The following is a 14,667-nucleotide window of genomic DNA, read 5'->3' as shown; positions in this document are numbered from 1 at the left end:
CATAAGCTTTGAAATCATTCTGGTCTGTAATTAACAAAAAACCCAAGAAAGGCAATTTTCTTAAACAAGGAGAGTGGCCATTATAATCCGTCAAGTCGTTGGATTGTAAAATTCCATAATTAGATCAAAGCTAGCCCTGTTTTTGCTGCTCGTTTATTAAAATAACTAATTTTTTGAAATGTTAGCAAAATCAATATCCATATGAAATTATCAATTTCTGATGACTATAGTTATATCAGCGATGAGCTTTTGAGATAACAACTGAAAGTGTTTTTAAGTTTCAATAATAGCTGCTGTGATACCGAACAAGGCCTTTTTAAAGTTCAAGAAACGAAAACATGTTTTGTTCTGGTAGTCATCATGCAATTCGAAAACAGCTGAGGTTTCTCAGAACAAACTTAGGTTGACTGCGATGTTGCACTAAAAATTTAAAAGACTGATCTGAAAATTAAAAATTTTTCAACAATAAAACATATATTTTCCTGAGAAAAAATAATCTATTTATTCAATACGCCTCTTTTGATCATAAATGGAATCTCTCATTAACTGAATTTTACGTGAAAATAGACTTGTTGGCAATGGAGATAAAAATGGGGATAATCATTTCAATAATGCCAAAATACAAAAGTACAATCTGAACCCTTATTATAAAAAATCAACCTTGACAACAAAACTGGACTCGCTATCACTGAGCGGCTGTTGAAAAAATTAATTGTCGGAAATAGTGATGTAACAGTTGTTTTGGCAAACAAAAACCTTCATCAAAAATAAATGGTTTGTATTTTATAAATGTCGATTTAGTTTATCAAAAGGGCGCCGAAATGTTAGTTCCAGAAAACTTTTTTAGGAACAAGAGGTAAAAAATAGCCCTCCTCTCAGTAAATAAAAATTGAGTCCGCAGTTTTTACGTGTGCATTACAGGTCAATTTAACATAAAACAATTGAACTAATGTTAACAATTTTTCATATTTTAGAAAAATTGATCGAATTTTCTGCAAAAATACCGAAAATTTGAACAGTGCAACACGAAATGGGACTGAAGTTCACAAAACCTTAAACCGCCGTAACTCCACAGAAAAAAACAAAATTCGAAAACTTTTAAATTTGATATTCTACTCTTGACAAGCTTACTTTACTAATGATGTGAATCACAACTCTCTACGATGAATATATCTATCGGCGAAAATTTACTGAGCAAAAAAAAAACAGTTGAGCATAAAGTTGGTCGGAACAATAAAAAGCTCATGAAGAGCAGTAAGTTGAAAGTGTTTGCTTGAAGTAATTGTTCCCGTATTGTCTGTTATTCACATTTGGGTAGGCACCCTTTCGCACCTCAAAAGCACCTCAAATCTAAATGTTAAAATTGAGCAAGTACCTAGTTAACTTCTCAGAAATCGTTTTTGGAAGCCTTTAGGCAAGATTTTTGGATTTTCAGAGTTGGCTTCAAAATAACAGCATGCTAAAATTATTTTCTATGTCAGATTTTATTCTGGGAAGCGGACCATTTGGGTGGCTCAATTTAAACCGCTAGAACGCAAATACAAGTGATGCAACTAAAGGCTTCTAAGACTTTGCCATGTTTGAATTTTCGTTCCAATTACTGAACACGGCACAATTGTTTTAAAACATTTAAAACAGTTGTAACTTTGTTTTAGGTATCAAACTTAATTTTAAAAATCAGCCTGTCTTGGGTCTAATTAATAGAATTTTTTTCATGCAGGAAGTGATAAGTCTACCAGCTAGAGTTGAAAAGAAATTTTTATTTAAGGCTCATACTAGTCAATGAGGCATTGAAAATAGTCCTATTTCCTTAGACTACCTATCCTTATAAACAAAATGGAACGACTTGGCGAGCTACCATTTTTGGAAAACCGTTGAGCCAAACTGTTCTGTTCAATTTTTTTGAAGGAGAAAGTAACAGTTTTCTTTCGAGAAGGATAAGGTGAGCAACTCTAAATCAAGGAAGAGATATTTAAAGAACTGGCGAAATTGCATGAGTACACTTTTTAATTGCTTTCAAACAAAGTTGCTAGCACTTATTTTAGTACTGTGGACTTTTGATGCGATTGTTCGATTGACCGATTTTTTATGTGACCCATTTGACTTTTCTTCCTCAAAAGTGGTATAAACAGGAAGCGCTCGGGGGCATTAAGTGGCTGGGCAGCTCTCTTAGAGCCTTACGCCTTTTAGCCTAAGTATGCGATTCTTCGAAACTGTTCTGAGGAGAGAATTTCAGGGTGTGAGTGGGCGATTCTTATTCTTAACAGTTTGATGCCCTCAGTCACCCCCCGTCCATCCTGCTCCAATCTGACGAATTGAACTCCCTTCTCGTCCAGCGATGTCACAACCCTACCCCCCTCCATACTCCACTCAAAATCCTGATTTCTTTTTCAATAGGTAAGTTATCCTGAATATCGTACGTTAAAAGCAGTTTCTTCTTTGCTAAGAGTGTAATTTGTGTATTACTATGAGTTTTAACTTTGAGCACGATGCATTCACGTTTGAAATTTTCAACTTTCGATGAGAAGTATCAAATTCTAGAGAAAGTTTAATGGATTATGCGGGGCCGTCCAACTTTTGTGCAAGCTGACAGCTTAACTTCACAGAATGTTGAAGTCCTCGATGTCAAGAAATTGTCTTAATTAAATTAGCCAAATTATTATGCACACATTTTCCATATTTTGTACTCCTATAGAACGGCAATATCATTTAAAAAAAGAGTGCCATGTTTTTCCCTGGTAGTCATCATGCAATTCGAACTCAGCTTAGGTTTCTCAGAACAAACTTAGGTTGACTGCAGTGTTGTTTTTTTCTGTTCAAGAAATGGTACACGAAAAATTTAAAAGACTGATCTAAAAATTCCCTACTCAGTCAACTGCGAGAATTCTGAGTAAATGACAGCTTGACCACTTAAAAATATCCCTTTTTCTTTCAGATTATAATGGATGCCGCGTATGAAAGTATCCTGCTTGTGAAGAATGAAGTGTTTGTATATAGAATCCCCCCAAGGACCAGCAACCGAAACTATAGAGCTGCAGATTGGAAATTAGAAGAGCCTGAGTGGACAGGTCGTATGCGGCTGATATCCAAATCTGATAAACTTTTTCTCAAACTCGAAGACCGAAATTCGTGTCAACTTTTTGCCCAGTGTCCAATTGAACAGTATCCCGGGCCAGCTATTGAACCGGTGTCAGATTCTAGCCGCTACTTTGTCGTACGATTAGTGAGCGAGAGAGGAGACAAGGCTTTTATAGGAATCGGATTTGCGGACAGAGGCGATTCTTTTGATCTTAATGTTTCTCTTCAAGATCATTTTAAGAAACTGAAAACACCAGATGACAACGATGCAGCTGCAGCTGAAGCTAACGCACCTAAACTTGACCTTAGTTTCAAAGCTGGAGAGACTATCAAAATAAATATTGGAGGTAAAAGTGGCGACGGAAGTACCAGTCGACCGAGGAGGCCGCAAGGGGCCTCCGCTGGCGGTGGGCCAATTGGTTTGTTACCCCCACCTCCTGGTCCCAGTAGCAGGAATAGAGGGAACAATGCGCCCCAGAACCCTGTTCAGCCCGTGATTGCCGCCCCTCCGTCTTCTGTGACGGCTCCTAAACCCATTCCGTCTCCTAGTATGAGCTCAGCTAACCCATCAACTTCGGGCACTGCAGCAACAGACGAGTGGTCCGATTTCTTGTAAGCGAAATTTTTCGAACCACATTTACCACGCTTTGAAGGTTTGGCCTTTAACGATGCTTTTTAATCGCTCTTAAACAAAGTTTGTTGCAAATATATTAGTCGCGTTGGTCTTTCTTTTTTAATGCAGTTATTTGTGCTACTGACTTTTTTGTCTAATGGTTTTTTTTTGGTCTGGCCATTTGATTTTTCGTCCACAAAAATGGGGATAAACAGGTAAAGCCCAGGTAATGGGATAATTTGGTTGAGCAGTTCTCTTAGCGCTTCACTAGTCTCTTAAGTGTACAAATCACCGAAGCTTCTGAGAAGACACAAAATTATTTTGTGATAGACAGATTTCTGGGGCGTATCACTGCATTTCCCTTTCACCACCCTGCTTGAAACACTGTAAAACAGTGTTTTCTCGTTAATATTTATAGCAACTAAAACTTGTTGCATTGAATTTTGCTTTTTTAATTTTCTCAATCTCAGAAACGACGTAATTTTGGCAAGTCCTATTATGTTTGTGTTGAAAATGCGTGTTCAGTTGATCTATAACGTCAGTCGTTTTAGAGCAAGTTGCCCAACACTGTTGAAACTTGGTTTTTATTGTTGCTATTGTTTCTATTTCAGTTTCGTTCTGTTCGAATCTGGGATCATTCTTATGCATTTAAATTCCATAACGCAGTTTGGAAATCCTTTCAAGATACTAAAGGACGTAAGGGTTCAACTAAAGAAAACACCGAGTTAAATGTTTTAGCTAATAAATTTTGGTTCTTAGAAAAAAATTTCAACGGGATTTTCAAGCAGTTTTTCTTGTTTTGTGTCGGAAAATTCAGATTATTTTTTAATTCCTCTCAATCGTCGTTGGTAGTGATTATATTAGTCTCGTGGTCTTTCTTCAATGCGATTTTTCACTCGACCGATTTTTCGTCTGACCTATTTGACTTTTGTGCTCAAAAACGGCATAAACAGGTAAATCACGGAGGGCATAAATTTGCTGAGTAGCTCTCTTAGAGCCTTACTAGTTTCTAAGTATATGATTCACCGTAACTGTTGTGAGGAGACAATTTCATTGTGTGAAAGGAGGTTCTTAGTCTAAAAAATCTGACCTCCGCTCGCCAGTCGTTTGAGAGCAATTCGCCCGATGTTAGTCGGTTGTTTCCCTTTTATGTTCCACTGCTTTTATTTGCTCTCGAGCGAAGTTTCCAGCAATTATTGTCAACGTCTCTTTCATGTAATTTTCGCTTGACCATTTTCTAGAGAATTTTCTATTCACTTTTCGAGCGATAATAACCTAAATCGCTCTGTGTCAAAAATTAACTCTCTTACTAATACAAAAGAGACCGTAAGACAGGCTTTCACAAGGCCCTGATAGCAGAGTTGTTGGGGCTTTGGTATTACCGGAGCAATTTCGCTCCGGATCAACTAATACTTGCATTGGATACTAGAAGATACTTAATTAATTGCTCTCAAACGAAGTTTGTAGCAATTATATTAGTCCTGTCGGTCTTTTTTAATGCGATTTTTCGCTTGACCGATTTTTCCTCTGACGCTTTTGACTTTTCGTCCTCAAAAACGGGATAAACAGGTAGCGCCCAGCGGGTATTAAGTGCTCTTAGAGCCTATCAGCTGTTTCAGCTCAAACTGTTTTGGAGACTTATGGTGTGGTGTGAAGGCCGGTTCTTAGAGGTTGAGACACCCCCCCCCCCTGTTGAACCCCACCCCCTCTATTGCCTCCACGCCCCACCGCGCTGTTGCCCCCCATCAGCCCCCGGTCCCCCCCCCCCCCCCCCCGTGGCTAGCTACTGACGAAGCCAACCCCTCGCCGGTCGTTTGAGAGCAATTCGCCCGACGTTAGTCGGTTATGTTTTTCTATATTGCACCTCTCATGATGTTTGGCTCCAAAATGAGTGTTTAACTGATCTTTGACGTTAGTCGTTCGAGAGCAAGCTGTCCAACATTAGTCGATTACGTTTTCGAATCCTGTTTTATTTTTAATTTTAGCATTTAATTTCATTTTCAGTTTCGATCTGTCCGAATATGGGATAATTCGTTTGCCTTATACTTCCATAAAGGGGTTTCTAAGCCTTTTCATGATTTTAAAGTACGTTTGAAAGCTCGTATCTTAAGAAGTCGAGGAAATGAAACAAGGACTTTAAGATTTTACTTTAATATTTTACTTCTTAAAGTTTTTTTGAACGTAAATATTAATGTTTTTCTTGGTGTTTGTCCGGAATTTTTTGTTTATTTTACTTAAAATGTGTACCTCTGCTTTGATTTGCTCCTAGACGAAGTTTGAAGAATTTATTGTAAAGATCTTCAATGCAAAATTTTTTGCTTGAACATTTTGTTCGACATAGCTCGATTCAGTTCTCGAGTGACTTTTTCATGCTTCTCGATTTTCGCATGACAAAAGGTTGAGAGATTGATTGTCTGGGTAAAATTGTCTAACATTAAATAATTGATAATCGAGTCTTTTTATTGACCATTTATGTGGTTTTAACAAAAAAACAACTCGCGTTTTATTACTATTGAGCCAGTTTTACTCACAGAATGAAAGCTCATTTTTTCAGCTATTTAAATCATTTGCCAGGACGATAAAATTTGCGGTTTTCTCCTTTACGTTTCCTTGAGAGTTGTTTCTAAAGATTTTTGAATAATGTCTTGTTTTTTTTAATCACGAACGAAGTTTGAGGCGATTTTTGTAAACGTGTTTTTTATGCAAAATTTCTGCTTGGCTGTTTTGGCTCTGTTGACTTCTTTGTCTTCTTCAGCGACTTTATCACGCGAATACTTCAATTTTGAGTGATCTAAGTTGCTCGAATTCTGAGATAAGTGTTTTGCTTATATGAAAGTTATTTTGAGCTTTTCACCCATAAAACCTTTCTAAGCTACGCTATGAAATGCCCTGCCGGTTATTCGAGGAGAATTCTTCCGACGTTAGTTGGCTTATGTTTTAATATAGTAGATAATTTTAGTTAGTTAATGTAATAGATAATTTTAGTTTGTGCAATTTGGTAGGCATATGGGGGGATTTAAAAGTTTTTGAGAGCTTCATTTTGGTGTTCGATTAGTCCTGGGCTGGAAACTTTTCTTCACAAAATACGAGTTTAATAAGATCATTGTTTCGTTAGAGTTTTTGTTTGTATGGGGCGTTCTTCGAAGAAACTGAATAACTTTGATGATTCCAGTTTTGATTATATTTCTCTGAGTCAGTTTTTTACGTATGTTTTTTTCATCTCGTGTGTGCGTGCGTGTATTAAGCAAAGTTTTATGACAGACGTGCTCGCTGCAGTGGTTTGCCTTTTCGTCAATTGGATGTGTTACTTCGTTTTTCGCTTGTGTTCCGGTAATTTCTTTGCTTTGGCCAATCCTTTTTTAGTGTTGTTTTATCGATTAGAATAGCACGCGTTTTTTTTTCATTTAATGCAGCTCATGTTACACTAATCATTTTATATTTTTTTAGTCGCTTCAGGAATTTATTATGGCTGTTTTTTTCGTCAAGATTTCTATTACGGCCATATGTTACGCTCATTCAAATGTTCTTTGTTCTGTCATTCATGCAATCTCTATTCAATTTCTTGCATAAAATCATTTTTCACTTTTAACGGAGCGAGCGTTCTGTTTATTCGTGTGATTAAATGTTTGGTCACAAGTGACATACTTCCCTCACCCAGAGACTTTTGTTTACTTTAATTGAAGATAAGGTCACTTCATGTTTTTTCATTATAATTGAAAGTTCTTTGAGGAGTTTTTTGAAATACAATTATGACATCTCAGCAGTCAGTAAAAACTGATGTTTCTTTTTTGTCTTTTCTCTCATTTTGAAACTGCATATGTTCGAAGAAATTTTGGCAATCGTCCAGCTATGGTGGTCAGGTTTCTAATAAATTACTTCAATTGACAATTTTAATTATAAAAAGCAAAATTTTTTAAATAATATGGCAAACACTTTCGAAACAAAGGACGTGACTTGAAGTCAAGCTTTCCAACTTTTTCCCAATGATTTCTGTTGTTTTTGATCTTTACTGAACTTTGAATTTGTCCATGATCCATATCCCGTGTTAGAGATTTTCTTGATGTAAGGCAGAAAAGCTGTTTAGTTTTATCCATTGTTTTCTACCATCTTGCAATTACCGTGTTTTGAATTTTCCGATTTTTCTATTTGCTCTTGAACGAAGTTCATAGCAATTAATGTAAACGATTTGGTCTTTTTAAGCAAATTTTTCGCGCTTTTCTAGAACGTTCGTTGACTTTTCAAGTGATTTTTTCGCTTCACTTTTTTTTATTGATCTCAATTGCTCGTTTGATTGTTTGTTGCCAATATAAAAGCGATTGTTGCTCAGCGGTTAAGATGTCACACTTCTATTCTATGGGTTGGAACCCCGATGAGGTCGGAGTTTTTGCCCACATAAAAACTTTAAGCGACAACCCTAAAGTATAATACACCCGCCTGGTTTTCGAAAGCAATTCTGACATTAGCTGGTTGCGTTTTTAATTGCTTGAACGAAGTTTGAAGTATTTATTTTAAACTTGTCTTTTTATGCTAAATTTTTGCTTGACACTTTGCTTTTGTTTTTGACTTCTTGAGTGACCCATTAGTTCTCCTTTTTTGATTGATCGCATTTGCGTTTTTGATACAAGATTCGTTGGTTAAAGCGATTGTGAGTGAAAAGCGATTTGAAAGTAATTCTGACATTAGCTGGTTGCGTTTTTAATTGCTTGAACGAAGTTTGAAGTATTTATTTTAAACTTGTCTTTTTATGCAAAATTTTTGCTTGACACTTTTGTGTTTTTGTTTTTGACTTCTTGAGTGACCCATTAGTTCTTTTTTGATTGATCGCATTTGCGTTTTTGATACAAGATTCGTTGGTTAAAGCGATTGTGAGTGAAAGGAAAGAAAAGCCTTTGTAGCTGAGTGGTTAAGATGTCAGGCGGCGAACATGGTCAGGGTTCGAACTCCAGTGGGGAAGTTTTTTGCACGCATAAAACTTTTCTAAGCTACACCCCCTAAATTAAAATGACCCGTCTGTCGTTCGAGAGCAATTCATCCAACGTTAGTAAGTTTATTTTCATTTGAGCTAGGGCAGAGAAAGTTGTCTTCATGTTTTACAATCATCGATTAAGTTCTTTATTGATAGGTATATAGGTTTTTGGAAGTGTTTGATGCATCTGCATTTCAATTCGTCGACTTTTGTGATACCATAACTGAAATCTCTGATAATTTTTTTCAAAAGTTTTTATAAGTATGTGAAATGTTTATTCCGATAACTTCCTTAAAAAACAGATTTTTTAATTGTTCAATTTAAAAATTTTGAAGGTTGGCAAACGCTGGAGAGCTTCAAAAGTAGATATGCGGCGACGTAAGTTGATTAATTTTGTCTATTTTGTCAATGGCTGATATTTTACTAAGTTCTGCTTCCAAACTCGTCAATTTCCTTTTTAGCGAACTTCAGATTCACGAAAAGAAAGCCCTTTTCTACTCTCTACTTTACAAATTAATTCGTTGTGCAAAATCATTCGTTCAAGATTTGTGATTTAACATTCTTCCATTCGCTTAAGTGATTTAAGTTGATTTTTCGTCTTCAAAAATGCGATAAAATTGTAATGCACAAGGGGATTAAATGTCCGAGCTGGTCTCAGAGCTTTAGTAGGCTCGAAATGTGCGTTTCACCCCCCCCCCCCCGCCCCGCCCCCTCGCCTGTCATATGAGAGCCATTTGTCCGACTGTATTTGGTTTAATTTTTGATTCTGCTTCAGAATAAGAAGACATTTTCTTGGAGTTTATCTTACGTCTGCTCCTGAAATACAAAAAAATAGGCAGAACTGATTCTCATTTATCTCCCTAATTGAAAACTGATTTGAGCCTAGGTTTTTAGTCTTGTTTTGATTTGGTATGTTTCATTTGGTACCTTATCCCTGTTTCATTTCGAAAAAGATAAATGAGCAAAATGCGGATGAGCGTGTCGAAGCATAGTGCAAATGCGCTTTACCGAGTACCATCCTCGGTAAGTTTTGAATTTAGAATATAAACTCGAAATGAAATTCGGGTATTATCCGTTTGTTCCCTCCAGCTTAGTGGGTGCATTTTGTTACATAATTAATAGCCGCCGTCAGCCTCTCAAATGGCTGTTTATTTATTTAGGCGCTGTCCTTTTTTTACAATTCAAAGAATTTCAATTGTATAGGGGCGCTGTGTTTTTAAAGATGTGTTCACACATTTTTCAATGACTTCGATCTTTCAAAACGGGATAAACAGGTAAAGCCCAGCGGGCATTAAGTTTCAATAGAGGCTCAAAGTGAGCTTTAGTAGTCATTCAAGTGCTTAGAGTGGTGCAGCTGCTGGGATGGCCTTAATTCAAGGTTAAAAATTCATTTTTACAGTTTTTGGGCAATTGGTGCAATTTTTTTTGTTTTTCAAAAATCTTTTTAGTTTTTTGTTTGATTAGTCTTAGGTTGAAGTTTTTAAAAGTTGATTAAGGCCTTTTGCGAGACCAAATTACTTGTTATGACCCTTTTATGAGCTGTATGTTTCAGTACTACAAACACAAACACGCAAAATGATACTAATTTTTGCAATTTTCAAAGTTTTTTTGAAAATTTTTGTCTTGTCATTTTTTCGAGCAGGTTTGACAATAGGGCACTGCATAGTTTTTAGTACCAATGGATTGGTTTTAACGTTTAAATTTCATTTTAGGTTTCCTGAAGTTTTTCAGGTCTTGCACATACAGGACCGATTTCAGATTTAAGAAACAAAAATTGGTTTTGAACATATTTTTTAAATAGGTATATATAAAGGGATAAAATTTTGGCATAGGGGTAAAAGCTTCAAGAGTTTTAGCAGTGAGTATATTTTTCTTTAGTTCTTTGTTCTTGATTGTTTTTTTCTCAATTTTTTTGAGAAAAATTTGTTTGTTTTGGCTGGCATTGTTCAACTGATCTGATTGTCAGGTAGAGTACTTCTAAGTTTTTCATTCAATTCTTTGAATTGTATTTCAGGACTTGCCATGCCATGGATTTTACTTCGTCTAACAGATTTTTGTTTCGTCTTACCCTGCCTTCTTGGAATTGACTTTTTCAATGACTTAGTTACTTTGCTGCTACAGTGATAATAGGGCACTGCATAGTTTCTAGTTTCAATGGATTTGTTTCCAACAATTTAACCTTTCGAAATTTAAAAAATAGAAGTTCGTTGAAACCATCTTGAAAACCATTCAATTGCCTCCTAGCGACTATTTAATAATATACTATCAAACCCTTGATGGGGTTATCTGGCTACTGAGGCGAGGAAAATTGAATAAAAGACGAATGTTTTGAAAAAAACTTGAAAAAAATGCAAATTTTATCAAAAAATTTTTTAAAATTTGAAAGGTTAAATTGTTGAAATTATTGAAAATGCATTGAAGTTAACCACCATTCAGTAACTTTTATCAGACCGTGGAATAGGTTTTCTTGCGCTTGAGATTGGAAAAAGATTGGACTTAAGGAGATTGGACTTAAGGAAACCTTAAAAAGTTGTAGATTTTATGAAATGTTTAATATTCAAGATATTAAATTGTTAAGAACCAATGCATTGTTACTAGAAACTATGCAGTGCCCTAATATCACTGTAGCAGCAAAATAACTGAAGTCATTGAAAAATTCAATTCCAAGAAGGCAGGGTAAGACGAAACAAAATTCTGTTAGACGAAGTAAAAAAAAAAGCAGGGCAAGTCCTGAAATACAATTCAAAGAATTGAATGAAAAACTTTGAAGTACTCTATCGGATGATCAGATCACTTGAACAATGCCAAGCAAAACACAAACAAATTAATCAAAAAAACAGGAGGAAATAATCAAACAAGCTAAAATATACTCATTGCTAAAACTCTTGAAGCTTTTACCCCTCTAGCAAAATTTGACCCCCTTATATATACTTAATCCAAAAATATGTTCAAAACCAATTTTGGTTCTGAAGTTGGTCCGGTATTATATCTGCAAGACCTGAAAAAATTCATTGGCCCTTGAAGATCGATTAATTAAAATTTTCTGTCATTTTCGAGTTAATCGATCTTCAAGGTCCAATGAATTTTTTTCAGGTCTTGCACATGAATACTGGAATGATTTCAGGTTTCAGAAACAAAAATTGGTTTTGAACGTATTTTTGAATTAGGTATATATAAAGGGATCAATTTTTGGCATAGGGGCAAAAGCTTCAAGAGTTTTAGCAGTGAGTATATTTTTCTTTAGTTTATTTGATTGTTTGTTTCTCAGTTTTTTGAGATTTTGTTTGTTTTGCTGGCATTGTTCAACTGATCTGATTGTCAGGTAGAGTACTTCTAAGTTTTTCTTTCAATTCTTTGAATTGTATTTCAGGACTTGTCTTGCTATGTTTTTTTTACTTCGTCTAACAGATTTTTGTTTCGTCTTACCCTCACTTCGTGGAATCGACTTTTTCAATGACTTCAGTGACCTTACTGCTTTGCAGTTAAAATTTGTGTTCGTGACGTCATTTGTGCTTTTAGATTAGTTGCTTGAAATACCTCACTCAAAAAAATGAATTCTGAACTCACTTATGAAACTAATTAGTAAATAGTGCGCATCTAAATAGTGCCAAACTTATATACCATGATTCCTGAGGAATAGAGTCCTGAGTTTTAGTATCGAATCTTAATTTTGAAAAAGCTCCTTTGGGGTTTTTTCCTTGTAGAGCAAATGTGTCTCATAAAAATGAATCTAAAGAAGTCTAGTGATCTATTAAAAAGATGGTGGTTGATCTGTCAATCCTATTTCTTTAGTTGTTTCAGTTCATGGTAGGCCACAGGCCTCTATTGTGGCTATTTTCCTACAATCTGCTGGCTTTGTTTAAGATCTGTTCACGCATTCTAATGATTTTGGAAGTCAAATTCGAGTTGTGATTTTGGTAACGCCGAAACAGGAAGTGGAGCGAAAAAGCAAGTGGTTTTGATGCGTGATTTTTTTGCTCTAATTTTATAGTAGATTGAGAAAACGGTGTTTGAACAAATTTTCGCTTTCCTGCTAGTGGTTTTTGTTCACATATGGCAGTTTAACTTTAATTTTTAACTCTCTAAATTGTTTTCCCAATCGGCTCATAGATCATTCTAGGCCTAGCTTTTTGTTTGAACTAAATTTCTGTTTCTCTAGTGGTTTTTTGTTCACATGCTGCATTTTGTCATTGATTTTCTGCGTTTTTCCAATTTTTTATCTGATTTTTTTTAGAAATGGTTTTCTCAATTCACTCATAGTCCGTTGTAGATCTAGTTTTTTGTTTAGTCATTGAAATTTTTTTGAATTGTACGTCAGGACTTTTCCTCTATGTTTTTTTTAATTCACATAACCTTTTGATCACGTTTTTCGTTTTAGGTAAGTCCCGATTTTCACGTTTGTTTTCTGACTTACCTCACTCACTGTGTCAACGGAATTCTTAATTCTTTGACGCATTGAATTACGCAATATAATGAATACGGTCAATGTCGAAAGAGCTAAATCAAAATCAACAGAAAATAGATAAACCGATAAAGCTCGGTCATTAATACTTAGTGCGTTAGGTTATCAAATTTCATTAGAGCGATTGCTAGCTGATATTAGTATTAGGCTTAACACCCTTCAGTTTAGAAGCTGAAGTAAGATAGGTTTAAAATCTAACTGAAACTGCACACTGAATTAGTAGGACAATTGTTGAAACTTAGGAAAAAGTGTTTGTCAATTTCTATCTCTTCTTTTTTCTTTTTCTGATTTAATCCCGATGTGCGTCTAGCGAGTCAACGGCGGCTTTTCCGGCAATCTGCCGGCTATGCTTATTTATTATGTAATGACATGTGCTCTGTAACTGAGGAGCACAAACGCAAAAGATCCTGAAATTCAATGGAAGTAACTCAACCTAAATTGTTATAAGACTCTTTTAGTGAAAACTCATTCAAAATTTTATTTGAAAATAAGGATAGAATTGAAAATCAACATTTTGATGTTTTTGTGCAGCACACCTTTTGCCCTCAGTCTCAGTAGTCGCTTCTAATTAGGGGTCTCAGCAGTCTATTTCGCAGCTGTTGTCTCAATTGTTGCCTATGTTAAAATAACGGCTTTTCATTAACTCTCATTTTCTAAGAACAGATTGTAAGTTTGACTTGTATGGCAACGGCATTCTATCGAAGTTCGTTTGTCCTCAAATAAAGTTTGCGGTATTTATTTGGTTCACATTTCTACTGTTTCAAAGTTTCAGGTCACGTGTTCGTTTAACTAAATAGTATAACTGCGTTTCAGAAGCCAACAGAGTGGAACAGCTAGTAGTCAGAGTTTAGCCAAAGGCGCACAACCAGCAGTCACAACGACAACTTTTGAAGATCCACTGCTACAGTTTTAACTCTACAGCTTGTGGATGTGGTTGGCCTCTTTTCTCTGGTCTCCTAATCTGGCACAATACAACTGAATAATTGTAATTGATGTATGAAAATTGTGTAACCCCCTCCTATTTTATAACTTGTATCTGTTGTTGCTGCTAATGTGCATTGTTGATCTTATTGTACGTAGAGATGGCAATTAATTATTACTTAATCAATTTTGACTTGACCAGATTGAAATTATTTCATTAGAAGTAGATGAAAATAAAATTGTCCATATTTATACGGCCTCCAATCTTAAATTGACATATTTATTTGACTCTCTTTTGACATCAATTTTCAGGATCTTTTCTGCTAGCGCTAAAATTTTTGTATTCTATCATTTTTGGTGTTATTGGCCTCAAGGGCTTGATTTTTAAATTATTTTTAGGAAACTATTCTGAAAGGGCCTTCAATCTACCTAGACACTCTTGTTTCAATGAAATGAAAATATCGCTCTCACAGTTCGCGAAAACTTATTTTTTTTTTTGGGGGGGGGGGGGGTGCTAAATTAAGGCTGGGGACCCTGCTTACGACAGTCACGACTAGGAAATATATAATGCAGATAAAGAGATAATAAAAACCGAGCCATTCACGATCATAAACGGGCCCGACAATT

General features: G+C 35.6%; 1 protein-coding gene across 1 annotated transcript; it reads left to right on the top strand.

Annotated features, from left to right (window-relative positions):
• The first annotated feature begins 2,266 nt into the window (after positions 1 to 2,266).
• Positions 2,267 to 14,328, top strand: LOC142347510 (NECAP-like protein CG9132). The gene is made up of 3 exons (XM_075398938.1): positions 2,267 to 2,397; positions 2,936 to 3,690; positions 13,933 to 14,328. Exons 2-3 carry the CDS (start codon positions 2,942 to 2,944, stop codon positions 14,030 to 14,032), a joined length of 849 nt encoding a protein of 282 aa, XP_075255053.1. The 5' UTR covers positions 2,267 to 2,397; positions 2,936 to 2,941; the 3' UTR covers positions 14,033 to 14,328.
• Positions 14,329 to 14,667: the final 339 nt, after the last annotated feature.

Source organism: Convolutriloba macropyga, chromosome 1 (assembly GCF_964194025.1).
Source record: "Convolutriloba macropyga chromosome 1, txConMacr16.3, whole genome shotgun sequence".
In the NCBI taxonomy this organism is placed as follows: domain Eukaryota; kingdom Metazoa; phylum Xenacoelomorpha; order Acoela; family Convolutidae; genus Convolutriloba; species Convolutriloba macropyga.
Note: the sequence above shows the minus strand (reverse complement) of the source record. Positions and strands in the feature narration are given on the sequence as shown.

Coding starts and splice junctions, on each gene's coding strand:
- LOC142347510 (XM_075398938.1), top strand. CDS start 2,942: ATGGATGCCGCGTATGAAAGTATCCTGCTTGTGAAGAATGAAGTGTTT. Junction 3,691..13,932: donor GACGAGTGGTCCGATTTCTT/GTAAGCGAAATT, acceptor ACTGCGTTTCAG/AAGCCAACAGAGTGGAACAG.